The sequence below is a fragment of the Saccostrea echinata genome, unplaced genomic scaffold (assembly GCF_033153115.1).
Source record: "Saccostrea echinata isolate AGI-Se365-2 ecotype Australia unplaced genomic scaffold, CSIRO_AGI_Sech_v1 ptg000027l, whole genome shotgun sequence".
Classification (NCBI taxonomy): Eukaryota; Metazoa; Mollusca; class Bivalvia; order Ostreida; family Ostreidae; genus Saccostrea; species Saccostrea echinata.
Window position 1 is genome coordinate 11428973 of NW_026889776.1, and position 24102 is coordinate 11453074.

Below are 24102 nucleotides of genomic sequence, written 5' to 3' on the forward strand. Positions count from 1 at the left end.
CGACGTAAGGATCAACTCCTTACTCCCCGACTCTAGAGCAGATTCTCTAACCACTGCGCCACGCGGGCGACTCTTGTCACAAGGAATACACATGTGAAATACGAAAGTTATAGGTCCAACCAATCAAAAGTTATGGGCAAGGTTAAAGTTTTTGCTGGCAAACACACAAACAGACAGGCGGACAAGGCAAAAACTATATACCCCCGAATCTTCGATACGGGGGCTTAAGAATCAAAGTAAAAATCTACAATGTATTAAAAAAACGCTTACTTATCACGACTGCAGAGATTCCTCATCTTAAAAATTAAATATGCAGATGTTTTTGTCCTCATTAAATGTTTTTAATTTCATATTCCATTTTCTCCATTTGGCTTAGTCCTGAGACAAAGGGGTAGGTTTGCTGGATTTTCTCTGTATCTCTCAGACTCTACCAAGAAAGAAGACGGGTATATGTGCTACAAAGACGTAGCGGGGTTACCTCCATTAAATTTCACAACAAACTGTATTGGATATGGTCGATATGTCATCTACTACAATGAAAGACTGATTGGAGTGACGTATCCAGAAGGATATCAATCTATTTCTTTAATTCAGTTGTGTGAGGTCGTAGTGGAAGGTAAGCTTAGAAAGTCATACATGTATTTAAAATTTCTCCTATTTTCCTGTTTCCAATTACCAAAACATTTCTTCAACAGGGTGCTCTAGAGGAGAGTATGGTATAAATTGTGATATGAATTGTCCCATTAATTGTTTTGGAAGTGAATGTGATATTGTCCATGGAACTTGTATGAAATGCAAGCCAGGATGGAAGGGAGAAAGCTGTCAAACACGTAAGGTTTATTTTCATTTTATAAATAAGCCTATTTCGGATATGTGTAAACCCCTAAATGGTTTTGAAAAACTAACTTCTTTTCAAAATAGCTTGCCCTAAAGGATCATACGGTCAGGACTGTAAATTTCGATGTTCAGGACATTGTAAAGATGGAACTCCATGTGACCTCGTGACGGGTGAATGTGTCAAAGGCTGTGTTTCGGGATGGATTGGGACTGGGTGCAATAAAAGTAATTAAGACTACAATATTAAGATAAAGAAATGTCTTTTGAAGTGACAAGTGCATTAATACCAATTGGATTTACTGTGGTTTCATCAATTTTCGTTGGCATCAATTTTCGTGTATTTTGTAAAACAGACGTTTTCGAGGATACGTAATTTCGTGGACAAAAGCATTGCCTATACAAATGAATAACATTTTTCGTAAATCAATGAACATTTAATTTCGTGGATCTGCCCAACAACGAAATCCTTGAAAATTGGTGCTCAACGAATATTGATGAAACCACAGTAAATGAAGTTTATGCATACGTGAAACCTTTTTACTTTTATACTTTTTACATTTTTATATTAATAAAAGTATTACTCATTAATAGGAAAAAATATATATAAGGGAAAAATATTATCCTCAGGCAATCTTTAAAACAAAATGTTTGGTTGCTCTCTCCCGACCGACTGGCTAAAAAAGATCCAACTCAAAACTTTTTCAACCTTCAGGAATTAAGAATTTTTTTTTTATTCCTGAATTTTCCCATTCATTCAACATATATGTTGAAATTCTATGAGAAAAAAAGATTTTTAGGGGTCTTACTGATATTCAGAGTGAGACTAATGTAAGGAATATAATATGAAAAAAGAAAGATTTTAAATGTTTTTTAATTATTAAGGCATAATTATTGACCAAAAGTACATAGAGGATATTCAATGTTTTGTAGTTAGATTTTGAACTTATTTCACGAGTGGGACAGGGTTTATTTTATTTTCACGAGTGCGAAGCATATCCAACTAAAAAGCATTGAATTTTCTATTTATTATATTTTTTTTTATTTCCCTTTGGTATCTACCTTTTCTTAACACAGTGTCATTCGCTTCGACGTCATTGTTGAGCGGTTGAGACGTCATAGTTTAGCAATTTGTGAGATTGAAAGCATAATAAAGAGATTTTAGCAATACATTGGCAAGAAATAAGCAGTTTTAGTTTCTATCAAGATTGTTTAGTTACTTTAACTTATGATAGGCCAGAAATTATTATTTACTTACTATGGTATCCTTTCACACTGTGAGAGAATATAATATCACGTTGGTATCCTTTCACACTAACAGGATATCACTTTTATTCAATAAATTAAATCACAGTATTTCACTGTTGAAAATGTAATAAATATATTTATCTAATTTCAGCTTGTGATAATGGGCGTTATGGTATCAATTGTACTTTCTACTGCAGTGGACATTGTTTAAGTGAACCATGTAACAAAGAAACTGGGCACTGTGACTTGGGATGTAGTGATGGATATATTGGTGATTTATGTAAAGCAGGTTTTAATATTACTGACATAATATAAATCCATGTTTCTGAAGTATTTATTTGTTCATTTTAGAAACTGGGTGGTTTGAAAAAGAAGGCAAATTTCTAATCATATGTAATATTAATATCTGTTTTTGCTGTCTTAACGAACACTTGCTAATTTTTACAGAATGTACATCTGGATGGTTTGGAAAAGGATGCAGATACCGCTGTAGTGAACACTGTACTGAGAGTGGAAGTTGTAATCACGTAAACGGGATTTGTTCTCGTGGATGTGAAGACGGTTACACTGGACTAAATTGTACCACACGTAAAATATGGAACCTCTTATAGTCAACGTATTTGGAAATTATATGTTAATTTTTAATCATTTTTTACATTATCATATATCAAAGTATAGTCTTAAATTTTTACCCACATTTTAGCCTGTACAGTCAACCACTATGGTAAAAATTGCTCCAGTGTCTGTTCTTCAAAATGCACGAGTACATGTAGACATACTGATGGTTCTTGTGTGTGCAGTTCCGGTTGGACGGGTTCTCCGTATTGCAACAAAAGTGAATATAAATCATTTTTAACTGGTTCACCTAAATATATTTTGGAATATTATATCTTTATGAAATTAAAGTGTTAAGATAAATATTTCATTGTTTTAGGGTGTCTTCCTAACATGTATGGCAAAAATTGTTCCTACACTTGCAGCCGAAATTGTGCAAATGACACTTGTGATAGATTCAATGGAAGTTGTCTTGAAGGATGCAGGGAACCATTTTATGGAGATAGATGCAATCTTGGTAAATGAATAAATTTAAAATGCTCCTTTTAAAAAAAAAAGTTACATACTATGAAATTACAAATTTTCGGAGGTGTGTGTGTGGGGTGGGGGGGGGGTGGGGGGTGGGGCTTTGTATTGTTGGATATGTATGAAGATACCCATGAATTCATGTATTCGTAAAAACAAAAAAAAAAAAATCCAATGAACCAATATTGATCTCTCAAACAACGAAAATTTGACCACACATATATGATTTTAAGGACTAATGACCCTATGCTCTAAATTTCATAGATTTCTTTTAAACTTTCAACAATGATTTTCATCAAAAGCTATAGCATTAGATTCAAATGAAAAAGCATGAAGCATGAAGCGCTGCTTATTTTTTTTTTTTCAGAAATGATTATGTCATATAATACGAAGTAATTTTAATATAGAGAATAGGAAGAGTAATAATTTATTATCACAAGATAAAATAAAAAATATGAGGTGTATATGAAAATGATATTTTGTGTCATACCTATTACATTCATGTTAGAAATTATAATAAAGAGCTTCTTCAAAAGTCAGAATATCACAATGGTATATGTGGTTGTAAGAAAACAATACATCTGTTAGCAAGAGTTACCTTTCTTATAAATATTTTTTTTTTTCATTTGGAAAAAATTGTAATACTAATAAAAAGTTTACATTCTGTACTTCATATATCAAATCATTTTTAAAATTAACCTTAAAAGGATAAAAGTTATTCAATTTGTAAGGGTTTTAATCTGGATTTAAATGTTTTTTTTTTTTTTTTTTTTTTTTTTTTTTTTTTTTTTTTTTTTGTCAAATATAATAAAACAATTTGAAAAGTATAGGCGAAGTATATAGAAGGTAATGTTTCCATCACATGTTGCGTTTGATCGATTTGACTACTCAAAAGTCTTGAAAATTAAACTCTGATAAAGTAAACTTTGAGTAACATTAGTATTTTTTTTTTACTCAGAAAGTTAGAGGGTCGGTTACCCTTTAATATCTAATGTTTAAATTTGATAGTTTGTTTGTTTGTTTGTATATCGTTTAACGTCCCTAACGAGAATTTTTCACTCATATGGAGACGCCACCACTTGCCGGTGGAAAGCTGCAAATTTTGACCTATGCTCGGCACTTAGAGACATTGAGTAGTGAGGGATCTTTTTCGTGCCAGCACGTACTGCGACACGGGACCTCGGTTTATACGGTCTCATCCGAAGGACCGGTCCCCACGTCCCACAGTGGGATTCGAACCCGCGACGTATCGATCAACTCCATACTTCGCGACTCTAGAGCAGACGCTCTAACCACTGCGCCACGCGGGCGACCAAATTTGATAGTATAAGCATTAAAGTGAAAATAACGTTTTTGTAAGCAAGTACACTGTAGAATTCTTTCTCAGTTAAGGTGATGCTCAAGTTCATTAAAAGAACACCCCTTAGTATTCTCTTTGGCATTTAGGTAAGATTTGCGAATCCCTCATATTTTTATTTTCTATAAACTGTACACGTCATACATCAATTTATTCGAAAGAATAGCTTCATCATTAAAATGATTTTAAAACATTTTGCCTGTCCCCCATTTCTTTTTTATTAAAAGACGCCAAATTTAAGGTATCTCATGTTTTAACTCATTTAATTATTTTCAATGAAAAAATTGATTTATTTTAAAAATTATCATGCTAAAATAATTAATCAGTTAAAATAATCAATATAAATGAATGGAGGATGTTTAAGCTATATATAATGAAACGCAAAAGAAACGCAACATCTCAATTTTAGGGGGGGGTATATACAGGTTATAACTTTGTACTTAAAAAGTTAGGACATCTTCAACTTTGCCAAATCAGTAATTTAACGGTTGAATGATTTTCATTTTATTACCGGAATTGATAATGAGCCCTCTTTACAGAAATCAAAAAATTGCATGTTTAATTAAACATTTGACAATAATTTGGGTTTTCAAAGGTTTGTAGCTGTTAATCATAAATATTGAACTAATATTCCGAATATTATGAAACGCATGAGGCTGATGAGTCGTTATGTAGTGCATATTTGCAACTGCAACTCTTCTTTACTCCGAATAATACTCCAAATAAAAAATCCTTCTTTCTTTTCCCTATGTGATGCCAATATTTCATCAAAATGAGTGAAAGCACGCATTTTCATTGTTCTTGCTGGAATTTTTCAAAATAAAAGTAAAGGAAATTTTCTGAATTATTTTATATATGTTTGTGTTGAGTCTTTGTTCTAAATCATATTAAAAATTCAAGGTAGGTCATCGGGCTAGTTTAAGAGAAGTTTGATAATTTTAAAATAGCCTTCTTCACCCACCGAAGAGCTAAAAAGCAGGGTAAAATAATATAAGAAGAAGATATGAAAAGGGCTATAAAATTTTTATTGATATATCAATTATCATTTGTCTTATGTGAATTCAAACATCTGTCTATATGAATTAATATTTGACATCAATCTTAAAATTATCAAGCATTGTAAGCGAAAAACAGAATTACATTTACCAAGATGCATGGTCAAATTACGTTAAAATATTGCATATTCATTGCTCAAAGACTCACACTTCTGCTTCCACTGTTAAAAAATTACCCATCAAATTTCTTTTTTTTATTGCATATTATAGTTAGTCAATAGGTATCTTAAATTTCAGAAAAAAAGCATACTACATAATGGGGTTTGATTCCAACCTGGCGCAAGTTTATTATCTTACACCCTACCCTACCCCCTTCCTTTACAAAAGATGCACTTTTGAAGAATATAGTGACTAAGAGAGATTATCAAAGAAGTCATAAAAATATTTCACAGAAAATGAGTAAATTCTTTTTAATATTCTACTAAATTACATTTTATATCACAAAAGCAAATATTTATACATGTTCATCCAAGACACATGTTGCCCTGGTTGACCTTTGTGCACTTACATTCAAACAGATATGAACTTTCCTTTATATCGTTAAAATCGACTTTGATGGATTTATTATACATATGATTCTTGGATGAATTATCAATGACAATATCTTTTGACCATTTCTGTGCATAGATAAACTGGTCTTTTAATCTTCCTTTGACAACATTAGTATTAATTTCACTTTCCTTTAACAATTCCTTTTTCATTCCAAATACATGCATAACATGTATAAATAAAACCAAACGATTATGAAGTTTTGTAAACAGAATCAATCCACAGTGTGTTATCCTTGTTTTAAAGATATTCAAATAAAAACATGAGTTATGTGTTTCACTGTTTAAAGCGACAGTACGGCTGCAAAACGTGTGCTTTTTCATTCAAATTTACCTAATATATCTTTATGAAATAAGGTATTAAGTTGATGTAAGCAGTCTGAGAAACAGAAATATTCTCTCCTCATACAAAATTAACGGAATTAGAATCTGCCGGAAAATCAAGGGTCGTACGAACTGGAACAATCTTAGATCTGTTTATTTGTACCACGTGAATTCTAAAATAGAACCTTCGCGAGCCCCTGCGTGAGTGTCGCCGAGTTCCCGTTTCTTCCTTATCCAACGATTATATTAATCCTCAAACTAAATGTTAGTCAGGAAATCTGCTTTTTCAAGCCCTATTTTCAGTTTCTTTTTCTTTTTGGTCGATTTTGTCAATGTAGCAGGCCTACCGGGCTTCCATTTCTTACCATGCTGTTATGTTTATGAAAACTACGCATGCGTGCATAGCATGGAATGTGGAACCCCGCACACGTTGCGATGTATATATTTATGTCCAATAAATAAATATTAATCTTAATGAAATAATCAGAATTATTTATTTGAGAAAGTTGTAATTTTCTGAAAGTTTATACATTTATGAGTAATACAAAAATTCCAAATCTTGTAGGAAAATTTTATCAAGTCAGTTTTATGATGAGATGCGCCGTATCACTTTAATGGAGAGTGTCTGGTCATCAGTAGTCAGATATTAATACACTAAAGCCTCACATGGTAAAAAGTGCGGGGAAATAGGGAGTTATTCGGTTATCATTACATACATACAAAAATATTGTAATAATTTACGTAAGAACATATAATCTATTATAGGTAATAATTTGTAACTTCAAAGTATAGATTTTATGCACACAGGTTCATAAAAGTTAGAGGAATCCCACCATAAACTGTACATCATTGTGTACAACTTTTAAACTCAGGATGTAGTTCAACAAAATAAAGTGAATACATTCAATGATATGTAAGTTTTTCTTGTAGTCCAAACGCCTCAAGTAATTTCAAGAAAATTGGAATGTCATTTGATACAACATTATGACCTACAACAAGAAAAGGATGGTTTGATTTAAGAAAATCTAAGAAATATAACAATGTTTGATGAATGTTGATGCTACATGTACATTAAGATTCATTTGGAAAAGTAAGATAAACTTGTTATTTTGCTAGCTGTAGTTTTTTGGCTTATTGGCTGACGAAGATCAATGTACACATGTATGAATCTTTAATTGCCATCATATGCATCCAGTTGTGTCATGATCAAGGAACCAGACAATTCTGTTGATTCTATGTCAATACAACAAAGGTGTTCTTCTCAGAAGGAGCTGCAATGAGCTGATTTCATTCTGTATATTCAGATTTTGAAGCACATATCTAATGGGTGGGATATGTCTGTTCCTCTTTACTGTGTCCTTCTGGTAGTTTTTTTATATATGTATTCATCAAATTGTCATGAGTCTTTTAATCAAATGCATATATAGTCGGCCTCATAAATCTGGACACTTTTGCTCCCAAGGAAATTGTTTGGATTAATGAAGTGTCTAAATTTAAAAAAAATGGTATATATAGATAAAAATTAAATATTTTAGTTTCTCAATGTAGGTCACACTCTAAGGCCAAGATCATGGGGTTAAAAAAGGAAATAAACATGTGAAATACAAAGACCCAGCAATAATTGTTCAATAAAGTTTTTGTGGAAAAAACACTACATGTACCTGTCAATGACACATCTTCAATGTGATACAATACATATGGTAACTAGCAACATGCTATATGCGTATTAAAAAAGCGGGCTTCATATTTTAGCGGCTTTGGTGCAGACAACGATGCGCTAATTCAAGAATACCATTAAGAAATCATTTATAAATACAATATACAGCAGGGACATATATAGCTCAAATTCATGATTTTGCCAACAATTCCACACCCAGTAATTGCGCTAAATTTTAAATACGCCAATTTATGTACATGTACAGTAACTATTATATGTGGAATTAAATTAAAATACATTTTCTACATCATTCTAATTCCTTGTTTTTTAATCCAGTCTTGTCCTAATTACCTTATTGACATAATTCCAATATTCTTTTGTAACACTGCATATAACACTTGATTATATAGCCAAGGATCATGTATGTCCATAAGATCTGTAACATGAAGAAAAGGCAATAAAAATTAAAGTAGATAGCTTGATCTGTTTAAAAGATATTGTAGAATTTATTAACAATTATGATTTAATTTGTAAATTTAATTTTTTGTAATGTTAGGTATGATAATGTGAAGAAGTCAGTATGTACATGTATTGTTAAAAAACCATGTCTCATCAGTTTTTCAATAATACTGACTTCTTCAGATTATCATACCAATTCTTTGGTGTTTTAGTTGAAACAATTTCATTCAAGTTAGAAGACATCTTTACATTTTATAATTTTTGGTTACATGTATTCAGTTTTTAATTCAATTTACAAAGTGTTTTTTTTTGTATGCATTTACCGGTACAATTAATTTAATAGAGCACCTGACTAGTGATGCAGGGGTCCCAGGTTAGAATCTCGGTCGAGCCATACATTTTCCTCCTTTCCTGTCACACATGTATGCTACTTTATGTACAGTTACTGTAGCAGATCTGTCTTGTATTTTCCTGAAATATGTATATGAAATTTGAAAAATTATTTACTTGAGAAAACGCTTCTACATGTATAAAAAAGTTTGTACATTATGGTGTGTAACTTAAAAATATAAGGACTAAAAATTTGAAATTTAATAAATTTATAATAATATAAAACACCTCCTTTTTACACCCCCCCCTTTAATGGAAAAATTTCTGGATTTTCCCTGATACATGTGCAAGTGTAAATTGAAAGGAAAAAATAAGAGAGGAAACAAATTAAGCTTTAAATACAAACCAGTGGCTACTTTGAAGTTAATGTAAAAAGCATCCTTGATATTACTCTTTCCAGCTGACACTTGATTTGAATGACCACATTATTTCCGCAGAGAATGCTGAATACACTGCCTTAGCCTAGTCCATATTTTGCTTTTGAGCATACAACAAATACATATATAAATTTATTACATGTGCATAATTATTACATAAACTTGCATAATTATTTGAAAAGCTTTTGAATACAGCACCATTTAAACTGTAATTTATCATCTATGTATATGGATCATAAGTTAACATGTAAAATTCATATACTTAAATAATATACAATGTTAAGTATTAAACAGGTCCAGTACAATCAGCACATTTATCTGCGTAGGTCGAATTACCTACAGACGACTACTGTAACTTTATTTAGCTACTTTGGGTAGCTATATTTAGCTATTTCAATGCAACTTTTTACAAATTTGCTTTTTATTTCAAAAAGACAAAAGATCTAGAATCGCAAGTAAATGTCCACTATTATTTGACTGGCGTCATGAGAAAAGGGCCCTTATCTTTCGACGTCACAATTCACAGAAAACGACGTCAAAGTTCGTGAACTTAAATCTTCAATATCGCGGCAACGTAAACCCGGAAGTTATTTTGTCGGCTGCGTTTGTTTACATCCTGGATGCGTTGTTTACAAATTCATCACATGACAGTTCTAATATAAAGGCTTGAAATAGACTTTCAAATGGATTTACAGGTAAAAATTGCTTAGAATAATTTATTTCACAAAACGGGTTACAAGAAAATTTGCCGTTTTGTCAATTGTTTTTTTAAAAATGTTTTTATTCAGCACCATTATGCACAGTCTATGTATGTGCGTTGTACATGTACAGTATCTATTCAGATTAAAACATTTTAGATCATTTATTCATAATTATATGAATGTACAATAAATACGTACATGTTGTTTTAAAATTCAATATATTTATAACTTGAAGAAAAAAAAAAAACAGGTATTGTAATTAAATTTACAAATATGCATACATGTAGAGTACATAAAACATTTTGATCCTCCTTCTTTTCCCGAGTTTTTTTTTTTTTTTTTTTTTTTTTTTTTTTTTTTTTTATAGTTGGCCTATTATTTTAATTTCATATTATCATTTCATCTCAAAGACGGTTGGTTCCTGTTTTTCGTTGAAAAGAGAGAGGACCCCCCTTCAAACAATCACATTTTTTTTTCATCTATTACTACCCCCTCTATTAGTCCCCCTATTTAATGAAAAAATTAAGCTGCAGTTACTAAGTCCATGAAAGTTTCATGAAAGTTGTGATTCTGTAATATATGTTAAAAAAACAAAAAAAAAAACTTTTTTGAAACTGAACAGGATTAAGTCCATGAAGAAGAAACAAAATATTTTATCGTAACGGTCTTAATATTTGTGCACGATAATACAGACATGTACAATCATTTTACTGAAATACCCTTGCTAACGTAAGAATTAAAAAAAAAAACACCCACATTACATATTAAATAATTTAAGCACATAAACATACTACATGGAAATACGTACATTTTCTTTTTTACACAAAACTATATACCCTATTTTTAGAATGTTTAGGTGTTACCATGTTAGCAGTTATTAAAAAGTACTAAATAAAATTTGACAGACTCATATTTTCCGGAATGTTTTAGGAACTTGATGAAGTAATACTATTCTCTATTGAGAAGTTGATGGCTCGTTTTAATACTCCCCCTCAACTTCTCTAAGAAAGGCCTAATAAAAGCAGTTCAGAAATTGACTAAATGAAGAACCAAAACCGGGTCCCACTTCGATCGGTGTTTTAGGATTGATGCATTATCATAGACATATTTTGGATGCACATATGTTGTTTTGCAATGGATATGCGATTAAAAATACCGATTCTGCTGACTTAAAAAACATTCATCACAGTAGAACACCTACTTGCGATATCTGTGTCACCGGATTCGTTTATTCATTCAAAACTGTGTTTGAACCCGGTTGACCTCTAAGAAAGTCCAAAACTTTTTATCCGGATAAATTGGATTAAATGTTTCAGTGTTAAATAGTTATCCGGAGAAATAGTTTTAGACTTTTTTAGAGATCAAACGCAGTTTTGAATGAATAAACGAATCCGGTGACACAGATATCGCAAGTAAGTGTTCTACCGTGATGAATGTTTTTTTAAGTCAGCAGAATCGGTATTTTTAATCGCATTTCCATTGCAAAACAACATATGTGCATCCAGAATATATCTATGATAATGAATCAATCCTAAAACACCGATCGAAGTGGGACCCGGTTTTGGTTCTTCATTTAGTCAATTTCTGAACTGCTTTTATTAGGCCTTTCTTAGAGAAGTTGAGGGGGAGTATTAAAACGAGCCATCAACTTCTCAATAGAGAATAGAAGTAATACCAGAATTCTTTCCGAGGTCGGAACACAAAGTTAATAATAACACTGAGGCAGTTAATGAAAAGCCCCCTTTTTCTGAACCTATATAATCAGACGAAGAAATGGTCAGTAGACTTGCTTCCAACTATTCGCAAGATCAAGGATGTGTTGTATTTGAGGAGGATCCTTGTTTGGACAATTTAAGAGATACAATTTCACTTGGTTGTTCTTGCCATTTGAAATGTTTTGATAAATTTCAATGTGAAGAGATTAAAGAACACATACTTACAATGCGCGAACTTTCACGTGACGAAAAAGATATGTACCTAATGGGAAAATTGAGAAGTAAAGGCACTGGAATCGACGCAAGCGACAAAAAACGGCAAAGGTACCAGTACAACTATGACGATAGGGAGGTATGTAAAGAAGCTTTTCTTGTAATGCATGACATCGGCGAGAAGTATTCAAAAACTTTGATAAAACACATGAAACTTAATGGACCAGTGCCCAGGTCCCATGGAAACAAAGGTAGAAAACCTAAACACGCCCTGTCGTTTCCGGACATCAAAAGAGTAGCGAATTTCATCGTGCGCTACAGTGAGGAGTGCGGGTTGCCCCTCCCCGCTGTGCCCCATGGCAATGACGCTGTCCAAACACCCATTCTTTTGCCAGCTTCCTCCACAAAGGTTGAAATTCACTCAAGATACAGGTCGGTCTGTGAGGAGAGCAATGAAAGGTCTGTCATGTCTTTAAAATTTAGCTGATTAAAACTGGTCATTTGTTATATTAACTCTATAATATACAGTGAATATAAACTTAAAAAAAACTATACGTAGGTCGGTGGAACTGTCAGCATTTAAGAGCATCTGGCTGCAGTGTGTTCCTCACATCAAAATCGCCTCTACCAGATCTGATGTTTGTCCAAAATGTGAAACGCTTAGATGCCGCGTGATGGGTGCATTCTCAGAGGAGGAAAAATTAATCGCTCTGCATGATTATAAGCAACATATTGAAATTTCTCAAGGTACATAAAGGCTTAAACATAAAAGTTTACCTGGTTTTCATAAAATTTACTGAATATTTTTCACCAGCGGCGGGGGGGGGGGGGGGGGGTCTTAACAACTCAAGAAAGATAGTCTGTAAAATTCCATTGAGTGGGGTGAGTCCGGGCCTCAACCAATGGGAAACTTCACAAACAAACACAAGAAACGATAAAATTATCTACGTTTTTTATTTCGTGTTTTTTTTTTTTGGGGGGGGGGGGGGTAGTTCTTACATTCCTACATATTCGATTATACTTTACAAGAAATTAATTATTTTTTCAAGAATCCAAGGTTAATCATATAACTCGAAAATTTCGTGGCACTCAAGCCCCACCCCCACCCCATTAAGAATGCATCAAAACTAGAAAAACATATTTTCTTTTTGTTTTATTTACTGGTACATATCATCACAGAAGTCTGGATTCATATGCAGATCAAAACGATACACGAAATATATGTAATGATAAAAGGATTTTTGATATTTTTTTCAAAGAATAATTTTGTAATATTTTGAGTACTTCCACTGAAAATTATTTTGTACCACTACAGCTGAACATGCGGTTTACCGTCAATGTGTTGACCTCGCCAGAGAAGAACAAGTGGCATTCGGGCAACGTCCGTTTAGCTGTCCACCATGCTCAAATCAACTGTCTCAGGTTCATTATACCTTTGACTTTGCACAACAACTAACTCTCCCCCATCATTCTAGACAAGAGGGGCCTCTGTATTTTACATCGCCCAGAAAAGTACAGCTTTTTGGGGTATGCATGGAAGGGGCTGGAGAATAGTACAATAAATTGTACAATTGGTGTGGATGGTTCACGGTCCCACGGCCCAAACACTGTTATATACATGTTACATCATGCATTTCAGCAGTTTGGACTCGGGGAGATGGCATGTCACGTTCAATGCGATAACTGTGCAGGTCAAATTACATTTATTTCCAACAGTAAAATTAGAAAATGAATATTATATTTTATAATAGTATTTCATGCAATATTGAAAACATTAGTTCTCTTATGCATCAAGAATATAAATAAAATCAAATTTCAGGTCAGAACAAAAATCGTTATGTAATGGTTTACTTTTGCTGGCGCATTTTGGTCGGACTCCATAGAGAAATAACCGTTAGATTTCAGATACCTGGCCACACAAAATGTTTAGTGGATGCTGGATTTTCTTACATCAAAAAAACTCTATCGACGGTAAAAATTGAGTGTTATAATTTTGTCTGTCACTTTTATGTGCTTCTGACAGAAAAGTTAGAAAGAATAAATAGATATTTATATTTAGAACAGACAATGACTCTCTCTCCGATCTGATGCGGACAGTAGAAAAGTCTTCCAGAACCAATCGAGCCGTCGTGGTGGACCAAGCATTCATCTGGCAAGACTGGAAGTCTTTTCTAGCAGAGTTTAGTCCTCTGCCAGGTATTCGGAAGTACCATTACTTCCGTTTCAGTGCCCTTAATCCTGGTGTAGTATTCGTAAAAGAGAAATCAGCAGATAACGAAAGGGCAGTCACCTTACTTTGCTGTTCAACTACCACTGTATCTTGCAGGAGTCTTCCGCGGCCCTTGGCTAAAGGTTAATATTTGACTTAAGATCTGATTCTTTAAAAAAATAAATGCAATGAACTTATAACTTAGAACACTATACCTTTTTGACAGGTGGACTTTCTTCGGAAACACTCCAGTATCTCTACAAACACGTGAGGCCTTTTGTAAAGAGCCATGCCAGAGAGGCGAAATGTCCCACTCCCACTGAGGAATAAATGACTCAGACGATGACGGCCATAGCCTTTTTTATTTATTTATTTATTTATTCCTGTGTGTTATTATTGGTTGATTGTGAGTTATATATTTAAACGTACATGTATGTAAAATGAACAAGGAAATCTGAGTTTGCACTGGAATTTGATTCATCAATATGTTGTTGAACTTCTATGAAAATGTACAACTGTACAGACCTTACAGAATTGATGAAAAATGGTGCATGACCATTTTCTCTTAACATATGTAATAAAAATATATACATGTATAAAGTTTTCACGGTTCTAAAACAAATAAACAAATGTTTTAAACTACATTTACAACGAAAAGATGCAAAGGACACATAATAAGAATCGACACAATGTTTGACGTCGTTTGACGTTCCGTTGACGTTATGATTTTCTAAAATGGACGTTATCAATATTTTTATATATGCGTCACAAAAAATGTCATAAAAACGTTATTTTACGTGATACGAGCAAAAGTTTGGTATTTTCAAAAACAAAACATGATGGAGACTTCATTTCAAGAAAAAAATAAAAATGTGAAATTTTGACCTTAAGGGCCCTTTTCTCATGACGCCAGTCATTTATACAAGGGATTAATATTTAAAAAGCGATCCAAAGCAGAGAAAGTTTACATATTTCTGTGTTTGAACACTTTAAGCAAAATATGTGTATATCTATTGTTTGAGTAATTATACACAACCTCGTGTGCGTAAGGCACAGAAAAGTATGATTACTTCACATTGCGCTAAATAATTAACAATCCGGCCTTCACCATGTTCACCAGATATGTCTGGTCTTGTTATTTCATTCAAGAAGTAAGAGTCTGGTCATAAAATAAGTTTGACTTTGTAGCTAGATAAAATTACTTCAGGTAGGTAAGTAAACCTATATAGGTAATTCAAGCTACGTAGCTAAATCTAGTGATTGTACCAGACCTGTACGTTAAACAAACATGCACCATAGTCGTAAATATTCACCTGATGTATCTGAACGCAGCACTGTTAAGGCGTACTTCGAAGAAATCAACAGAATATAAACGTGCTTAAATACATACCTTATTAAAATGAATTTTAATTTTGTAAAGGTACTATATTATCTTATGACTTTAACATTCTCTGAAATAACATTGTATACCCCGCTCTGTACTGAATTTGGTTTGGTCACGTTATTTGATAGTCACGTGATAAATGCATGTATTGTGTACTGTATGTAGGTCACAAACAAATTTCAATATCGCAAGGGCATACCCTAGTTAAGATTAAAAATTAAAGTAATAGATTGTTTCTACATAACTTGTACTTTATGGAAAGTGCTGCTGCTTTAAATAGAAATATGTGTGACCTTTATCAAGTATTTTATGTATTTATTAAGTTATCCTATCGATTTCAGGAAAGCAGCAACACTTTTCAAGTTAAGGAATATGTCCATTATGTGTATTCAAAAAAAGGACAAGATCTATTAAGTGCATGCCCTTGCGATAAGGCGATTTAACGAGGCACCTCGGCGTGAAACATGCACATCCTGTAGACAAAACACGGTAGAATTAATTGAATACATTCTCTCGATATTTTTTAAATAATGGCACTAAACAAACATTTCAGATTTGTATTAATGGTCTACCTAAGGTTTTCAAATAATATTCTGTTTAATAATAAAATGCATTTTTCACTGTGAAAAAATGACTTGATACGCCTCTCACTGCACATAAAATGCGTCAAACTTTACTGTGATGACGTCATGTCGACAAGTGCATTGCAATCAGTGACTTGTTTATATCTTGCTGTGTGGGATTTAACTTGCGACAAAAATGAATGCAGTGGTAAGTTTTGATGTAGTTCATTACTCTTATGCAGTTTAGATTTGCAAATTAGTTCATTTTCTGATATTGTGAAGAATTGCTATATTTGTGTGATGTCACAGTAAACTTTTTCCGTATAAATTAGGCCCCGCCCCCTTTATGCAGCCTTAACAGAGCTGCGAAACGGACACTGCAAACAAAACATTTGTTCTGCAAAATTTTTACTTCTTCCATCATACCAATTAACATCTGCAGGGTCATGGCCTTTAATCAGTTAATGTCTAAATTCAAAACCACATCAGACACAGATACCGGCACCCACGTGGTGCTGCAGTGGACAAGGAGTAGTTTCACCAAAATTATGTTCATGGTCGGTTTCAGTCTTATTTTCATTTCGATTCTTATTAAGGTGCTTCAATTTCGAGGACCGTCAAGATTAAGTATGTATGATACCTTTGTCTTTTAAACGACGAAATTTTCTCGACTGCTTCGTCGGCCATCTTGTAGCAGAGACAATAGACCGTTTCACGATAACTGCGAGACTGCTCTTCGCGCATGCGTACAAACACTTCCGCAGGGCAACTTTCAGTTTATTGAATATTGCGCTTTCGGTTTAATCATAAGATTTGTCTCAGTATGGTACGCTCTTGCTGTGTTGTCAAATGTTCAAATCGTGATGATACGAAAGGAAAACAGAAAGGTCTACACTTTTTCAGGTAAGTCTTTCAAATATCTTTTTAAATTCTCTAAAATCCAGGTTGAATCGTGGTAGGCCCCTATTTCCTTGCGTATTAAAAACCAATATGAATACAGGTATACATTGTTTTATATGGTTTTCGTATTCATTATGCCACACAAAGAATTTTACAAGTGTGTCATTTCATAAGAGGAGATTAAATTATATTAAAAAAGTTAAAAGTTATTTAATGTAAAGCATCCACATACATCGTAACATGCATATAACTGTGTATTTAACTGTAAAGTATACCATCTCATTGTAGTGATGGTACCTACAAATGGACAAAGAATGTAATTTATAAGCAAAATTTCTTTTATTTTCATATATTTGTGTATATTTGTTTAGTTTATACATGTAAATGATACCAATATTGTGTGACAACAATATCTTGAGTTGAAACTGTTATGTTATATTTATTCCTCTGTTATTTAGCTAAGAGTGACAACTAGTTCTTAGCTGATCTTTATGTTTTTCTTTCAATATTCATGTATTTGTTATAGATTTCTCAAAGTCAGTCGAAAGCGTCGTGCTTGGATAAAGGCAATAAACAGAGATGATTTTGTGCCCAATGAACACACCTGTGTGTGCTCAGAGCATTTTGTGACTGGGTGGCACAGCGAGGACCCTGAAGATGTGGATTATGCTCCAACTATTTTTTCATACAAAATGAAGACAGTTAATCCAGAGAGAGAAGAGAGATTAGCCAGAAGAAATTTAAAAAAAATTAAGCCTTTGGACAAAACTAAAAAATGAGAAATAAATATGGCACATTCCAAACCCATTTCACCAACAAAAAAAAAAAAGATGAAATGGTTTACATTCATTGAATTTAACATTAATCATACAATAATTTTTGCTGTATTATTTCTAGGAATTTCATGTGTCAGTACAGAGAGAGCAGGAGCAAGAGAAGAAAAGTCTGGACTTTTCTTTATTTGTACATTCTTACTGCAAAGGTAAGAGGAAAATGTGTATGTTATTATTTGTATTAAGATCTGCGCCAAGACTTTCAGAGTGGGAATAGTTTCTTTCAAGATTTGATTTGGAAGTCCCAACCATTTATGAATATTTTATCCCATATATCTCAAATACACTGTTCTCTTGATGTGTTACTCAGTCCCATGTAGATAAGAATAACAAGGTTTGAATGTACTGTAAAGAATCAATTGAATTGAATTGTAAATTTTGGACAATCATCATGTTATAACCCAGACAACTGAGCTGACAATATTGAATAACTCACTAACACATTATTCAATTTGTTAGTACAACCATCTATGTTAAGACATGCTGAACATCCAAAATCTGCAATTAATTGCTTAAATGTTAAGAAAAAAATTCAGTCAGGACATATTATGTTTTCTAACTTTTGGACATGAATTTGTTGTTCAATTTTTATTTTAGATAAGGAAGAGGAGGAATGTTTTCATGTAGAAGATGTAATGGAAGATACAGATGATGTAGATACAGGAGTTACACTGAAGAGAGATATTGGTAAATAAATTAGATTAGCGGAGGAAAGATTAACACAGTATTGTGTTCATACATGTACACTGAACACCAATGTCAACAAACAAAATTAGATGACATACATATTTCCGTAACAAATCCAACTGTCATTCCAAGAATATCATTAATAATATCCATAATGATATGAGTTAAAAATTAGATATTTGCTGTATTTATGTAGTTTACAGGCTTTTAGTCATACAGGTATATTTTATGAAATAGCTATTAATGTACATTAAAATGTCAGCTTATTGTAATTCATGAATTGTAGGTTGCCAGTGTGATCCAGACCCCCTTATACTTGAAAATCAGAGACTTAAGTTGGAATTAAGGAGGATACGAGACACAAGGTGGTCTGTTGCCAAGATTAAAGATGATGACGCAATGACCAGGTTCTATACAGGACTCCCAAGCTTTGGGGTGTTTCTGTGGCTTTTCAAGTATGATTTAAGAGCTTCATACCTCTTATTCCATAGGCAGTTTCACAATAACTGCGGTACTTCTCTTTATCTATCAACAAAAACTTCGGTAAAAGTTATTAATTTGCCCTGCAAAAGAGTGGTACCGCAGTTATCGTGAAAGGGCTAATTGAAAACTTTTTTGAAAAATATTTAGTGGCTTATACTCACTAACTGTTTGTGTGTTGAAGGATGGAGGCTAAATGATTAGCAGATATTATATTTATTTCTTTGGGCTAACACTTAGCATACAGGTTATCTTGGTGAAATTCCAGTAATGCAAATTTAGTCAGGTGTATTTAATTTAAGCAAATATTTGATACAACTTGAAGAAAATCTTATATTTATAGATATGAATTTTTTGCAATATTAATTTCAACCATCTCCTTGGCCCTTGCCAGAATAATATGCTCCTACTTTATGATACATTTAGCTACCTGGCACCAAAGCTTGAGAAGATGGTCTACTGGAGAGGTAGTTCAGCAACTCCAGAGGAAAGGAGTAGAGCTAGGCGAGGCATGGCACTGGAGCCAATTAACCAATTTTTGGCAACATTGATGAGGCTTAAGGTATCTTATAGTTACCATAAATTAATACATATACTAGTTACTGTAGATTCCTTATATTTATACTTGAATATTGAATTCATGATTTCACTTCCTTAAATCACAAATTGCTAGAAATTGAATTCATGAATGGTCTGTTGATCAAGACCTATTACATGAATTTCAGCCATAGAAAAACAAAAGGGAATAATTTTAAATCATGAGAACTGCTTCTTGCAGAATTATGGGATAACAAATTCTTTGGTTACATTTAGGAATCTACAGTATTGCATAATAACATAACTGTTTAGTACAAAGTATTTTAAAATAAGCCACATTTTATGTTGGATTTCGTCGTATTTTTGAAAGTTTAATTCTGATCATTTTAAAGGTTGGATTATATGTACAAGACATGGCAGAGCGTTTTGGTGTTTCTGTAGGAGCCTTCTCTCAGTACTTTACCACCTGGATTTGCCTACTTCACAAGGAACTGAAGGATCTTAATCCCTTTCCTTCCAGAGATGTTGTTCAGAGAAATATGCCAACTTGCTTTAAGTCTTTTCAAAATTTAAGAGTCATACTTGATTGCACAGAGATATTCATTCAGAAATCTAACAGTTTGATAAACCAGAATCAATCTTTTTCTCATTACAAACACCATACAACTTTGAAATTTTTGATTGGTATAACTCCTTCTGGTGTTATCTCATTTGTTTCAGAGGGCTTTGGTGGAAAGATCTCGGATCGGCAGATGATTGAGTGTTCACCTCTGCTTGATCTGCTTGAGGAAGGGGATGTTGTCATGGCAGACAAGGGCTTCACTATTAGGGATTTATTAGAGAAAAAAGGCTGTAGTTTGAATATTCCGCCATTTCGGTCTTCTTCATGTCAATTTTCTACTGTAGATGTTTTTAACACGCAAGATATTGCTAAATTACGGATTCATGTCGAAAGAGCTATAGGACGTGTAAAAAATTTTCACATTTTTGATGGTGTACTTTCTCTTTCTCTAGTGCAACTGGCATCTCAGATATTTTCTGTCTGCTGCTGGCTTACCAACCTTGATGTCCCTATGGTTGAAAGTAATCAATGATGACAAATTTAGGTTAGTATGAATTTATCTGAAGTTATACATGTATCTTTCATTTCATTTTCACTTCCTTAATACTATTTGAGCAATGCATATATAAATCTGTATAAAAAAAAAATCATTTTTTAGTCATAAACAATCAATGTAATTTTACAGTGACATCATAACCATATTGACATATTTAAGATATGAATTTAATTTTTGAGAATTCATGAGGACATGAACTATGACGCTTCATGGGTGAAGCGTTGTAGTTCATGTACCTCATGAATTTTCAAAAATTAAATTCATATCTTATATTTACATTATTTTTCTGATGACTTCCCACATATTTTTGTCTTTCAATGATCATTTTTGAAAAAAAGAAGTTTGCACTATTTTTTTCACTTCAATCACATCACAAGGGAAATATTCTTACTCATCCCATGGTAGTTCATGAGAACATGACCTTTTTCTAATTTGCAAAGAATCTTAGGAAAAAATATTAGAAATTGTAAATATTTCTAGATAAACATTTATATGGGTTGGTATGTGATCAAATCTTCCATAACACCTTTTGAACTTTCTGGGACTAGACCAACCCACATTTATATTCCTATAAATGTTACCTAATTTCTAAACTGAAGAACATTTACATTTTAAGGTATGAAGATGAAACATGTGAAACAAAAAACTCTACAAGTTTAGGCATCATCAAAGAACAGAAATCTGAATCAAAATAAATTCTCTCTACAAAGCAGTTGCTCTGCCTGGCTGCTGTCCACACAACAAAGTCACCCCATGCACATCCCATAATGGCCATTTCCCCTTGTATCTGGGCATAATATTTATGATCTCTTTTCAGTCTGGTTCCCTCATCAGTGTCTTCCAAGAAAAAACCTCCTCTACCAACCAGTTCATGCACCTGTTCAATGTATGCCAATGTAAGGTTGCTTTACTTAAAGTATGACTAATAACAAAAGACAACTTAGGAGGTGAACATGTACCTCTTTGTCTGTAATAACTTCATTACTGATGGAGTATGGGCATTTTATTTCCAAGACCCCTCTTTCATTTCCCTCTGGCATGGACTCATCATATACCCATCCATGACTGGTTGCTCCCAGAAATGCATGTGATGGGTATATGGTGAGTCCAGACTCCTCCACTCTGAGATTGGTAATAGCATTCTGGATGGCCAAGTAGTCTTTCAGGGCATTTTTCTCATTCTCTATCCCCCACTTGACTGGCAAAGGTAGTGTCTGGTACCTTAAATATAAAATGTTATACATTATGATATATCAGAAGTTGTTGATGTGCTATGCTACTTGATTCAATGCAGACTAAACACGTAGGGATTATTATAGTTTTTAAGATTTTAAACCTATTCCTTTACCTATCTAAACTCGATCCATTTATTATCTGGTCGACTAGGCTGTGGGGAGTTTGTCCTGATTTTAGAACAGAACCAAATACGGAACTAGTTATTCGTCCTCTATGCAGCTCCTTCCACATCTCGCACGCTCTTTGGCCTCTTGTTCTATGCTCGATGAAAGCACTCAGGCTTTCATCAATAGAAACTGGAATGGGTACTGTAACAATAATGTTTTTTTTTTTTAGATAAAGATTATTTTCAATTTAGAGCATAAATTTACAGAAAACTTTTTTCCCTTACAGTTCTCCTCAGACAATACAAGACTTTTCATTGCTGTTTCCATTGGATCCTCTGTTGTTCTGACTTCAATTTCCCCAGATGGATTAGGTGTCTCTTCTGGAATGGTCCATAAGTGACTCATGCCTAGAATAAAAATTTTGATGAAAATTTTTATGTTTTGTAATTCTAAATATTTGTGTTATTCTTTTTTGTGGTTTTTGTGTGTATAAACTGTAATATACATGTACATTGCATTTTTTTTTTGTAAAGCAAAATTGCAATTCATGCTTTTTAAATTGTAATCAGCTCTTTTGTTTAACCTGCACATTGATATATAACACTTCTGTGTCCACTAGAGAGATCACATTTTCCTTTGGAAGTTAGTAGATTGATTTTATCAAGATTTTGAAAATAAATCTTAAACTGAACCAGTATCTATTCTTATCTAGTATGATTTATGTATTGCTTTTTCATGCACATAACTGAAAAGATTACTTCTTGTATACCGGTTTTGGGAAATATATTTTTTAACATCATCAATTGTTCCATGGAATGTTTGGAGTTAAATTCTCGCTCTTCAGGATGCCGAGGATCAAAGTCTAATTGTTTTCTCTCACGGTACTCCAGTTCCCCCTCTGTCGTCAGTTTTGGTCGCCCAAGATTCCATTCCCTCAAGGGCATGGGGTCCATCTTAAGTGGACGGGGGACATTCCACTGGCATGGTCTAGAGGTTGCGCTGTCTGACTTAAGTCGGTCAGATGCCAGTGGTGTAAATAAAATAGCAGTCCACCAATATGGCTGCATGTTTGGGCTAGACTATATCAAACAAAATACATGTATAATTTGTTTGTAATTTAAGAAGATGTTTATTTTTTTTATTTGTTTAACTTTCTATTTTTCATATTGATTTTTAAAATTGTGCCTACCCAATTGGACATTCACAATAAGCAAATTGAACCGTTGTCCTGTCCTCAACACAGAGAAAAACTTTGTAATTCACTTTTTTCATAGAGGCTAAGCAGTAAGCTCTGATGTAGTCAAGGGACTCATCAATCTATAAGTTTGAATTTATAAATGTTAAGCATCAGTGACGTGAAACTTTTAGATAGAAAGTTACTGTTTATTTAAATTAGGCTTTATTCTCTTCTTTAAAGTCTGTCTTCACTCACCCTTTTCATTATTAGAGTAATTAATATTTCCATTAAGTAAACAATTCCCAATATATTTATTGTGGAATTCCAAATAAAAGGTGAAAAATACAGAAAAATTAATATAGTTGAAATGTTAAAAAGGACGATGATACATAAACATACTGAGTATACTTTTTTAATGCTTAACCATCATACCTGAGCTGTCATTATTTGGGATATATCTCCAGCCTCAAAATGCTTAATTGCTCTATCTAATCCCTTAAAATTCTTTGCTTGTCTCCCTTCTGTTGTTTGCCTCAATATCATGTGATGATAGATCTGATGAAAAGAGATATTAGGCAGGGAGGTGGGCGTGGCAGGGGAAAACGACGCAGACTGTAGAGGGGGGAGGTTTTCATGCCCAGAAATCTCGGGTACAGTACCCACCAATGCCATTGTCTGATACTTGATGGGCACTTCAGCGAGAGACCCTCTCCTTTTCCTGATTAGGTCATTTAAATTCTCCCGGGAAGCCATCTTCGCGTTGATAAGTTACACGGAAGTGCCCCCTTTGTGCACTAAACTCGGATCTTGATTTTATTTAATTTCTCTATATAAATATATATCTTCAAGCATAATCAACACAAGAGAAGTCTAAATATGTTAGAAAAACAAAAAACAAACACACTTTCACATA

At 33.2% G+C, this 24102-nt stretch overlaps 3 protein-coding genes and 2 pseudogenes across 3 annotated transcripts; 4 read left to right on the forward strand and 1 right to left on the reverse strand.

The window, feature by feature from the left end:
* Window positions 1-450: 450 nt before the first annotated feature.
* Window positions 451-2693, forward strand: LOC133193214 (scavenger receptor class F member 1-like). Its single transcript, XM_061329181.1, has 4 exons — window positions 451-616; window positions 922-1062; window positions 2234-2371; window positions 2530-2693. The coding sequence occupies exons 1-4, from the start codon at window positions 451-453 to the stop codon at window positions 2691-2693; spliced, it is 609 nt and encodes a 202-aa protein (XP_061185165.1).
* Window positions 2694-11971: 9278 nt separating this feature from the next.
* On the forward strand, window positions 11972-14497 carry LOC133193215 (uncharacterized; annotated as a pseudogene).
* Window positions 14498-16892: 2395 nt separating this feature from the next.
* On the forward strand, window positions 16893-18474 carry LOC133193216 (THAP domain-containing protein 3-like). The gene is made up of 4 exons (XM_061329182.1): window positions 16893-17017; window positions 17541-17768; window positions 17912-17996; window positions 18445-18474. Exons 1-4 carry the CDS (start codon window positions 16938-16940, stop codon window positions 18472-18474), a joined length of 423 nt encoding a protein of 140 aa, XP_061185166.1. The 5' UTR covers window positions 16893-16937.
* On the forward strand, window positions 17899-22703 carry LOC133193062 (uncharacterized). The gene is made up of 6 exons (XM_061329049.1): window positions 17899-17996; window positions 18445-18534; window positions 18821-18989; window positions 19441-19576; window positions 19944-20657; window positions 22299-22703. Exons 2-5 carry the CDS (start codon window positions 18483-18485, stop codon window positions 20643-20645), a joined length of 1059 nt encoding a protein of 352 aa, XP_061185033.1. The 5' UTR covers window positions 17899-17996; window positions 18445-18482; the 3' UTR covers window positions 20646-20657; window positions 22299-22703.
* On the reverse strand, window positions 21274-23942 carry LOC133193218 (uncharacterized; annotated as a pseudogene).
* Between the last annotated feature and the right edge of the window lie 160 nt (window positions 23943-24102).

Bases quoted from the DNA above. Each gene is read 5' to 3' on its own strand.
- LOC133193062 (XM_061329049.1), top strand. From the start codon at position 18,483: ATGGAAGATACAGATGATGTAGATACAGGAGTTACACTGAAGAGAGAT. The intron at 18,990-19,440 runs GTATGATTTAAG...TGATACATTTAG, and splicing joins GTGTTTCTGTGGCTTTTCAA to CTACCTGGCACCAAAGCTTG. The intron at 19,577-19,943 runs GTATCTTATAGT...ATCATTTTAAAG, and splicing joins CAACATTGATGAGGCTTAAG to GTTGGATTATATGTACAAGA.
- LOC133193214 (XM_061329181.1), top strand. From the start codon at position 451: ATGTGCTACAAAGACGTAGCGGGGTTACCTCCATTAAATTTCACAACA. The intron at 617-921 runs GTAAGCTTAGAA...TTTTCAAAATAG, and splicing joins GTGTGAGGTCGTAGTGGAAG to CTTGCCCTAAAGGATCATAC. The intron at 2,372-2,529 runs GTTTTAATATTA...TAATTTTTACAG, and splicing joins TGGTGATTTATGTAAAGCAG to AATGTACATCTGGATGGTTT.
- LOC133193216 (XM_061329182.1), top strand. From the start codon at position 16,938: ATGGTACGCTCTTGCTGTGTTGTCAAATGTTCAAATCGTGATGATACG. The intron at 17,018-17,540 runs GTAAGTCTTTCA...TATTTGTTATAG, and splicing joins AAAGGTCTACACTTTTTCAG to ATTTCTCAAAGTCAGTCGAA. The intron at 17,997-18,444 runs GTAAGAGGAAAA...TTTTTATTTTAG, and splicing joins TGTACATTCTTACTGCAAAG to ATAAGGAAGAGGAGGAATGT.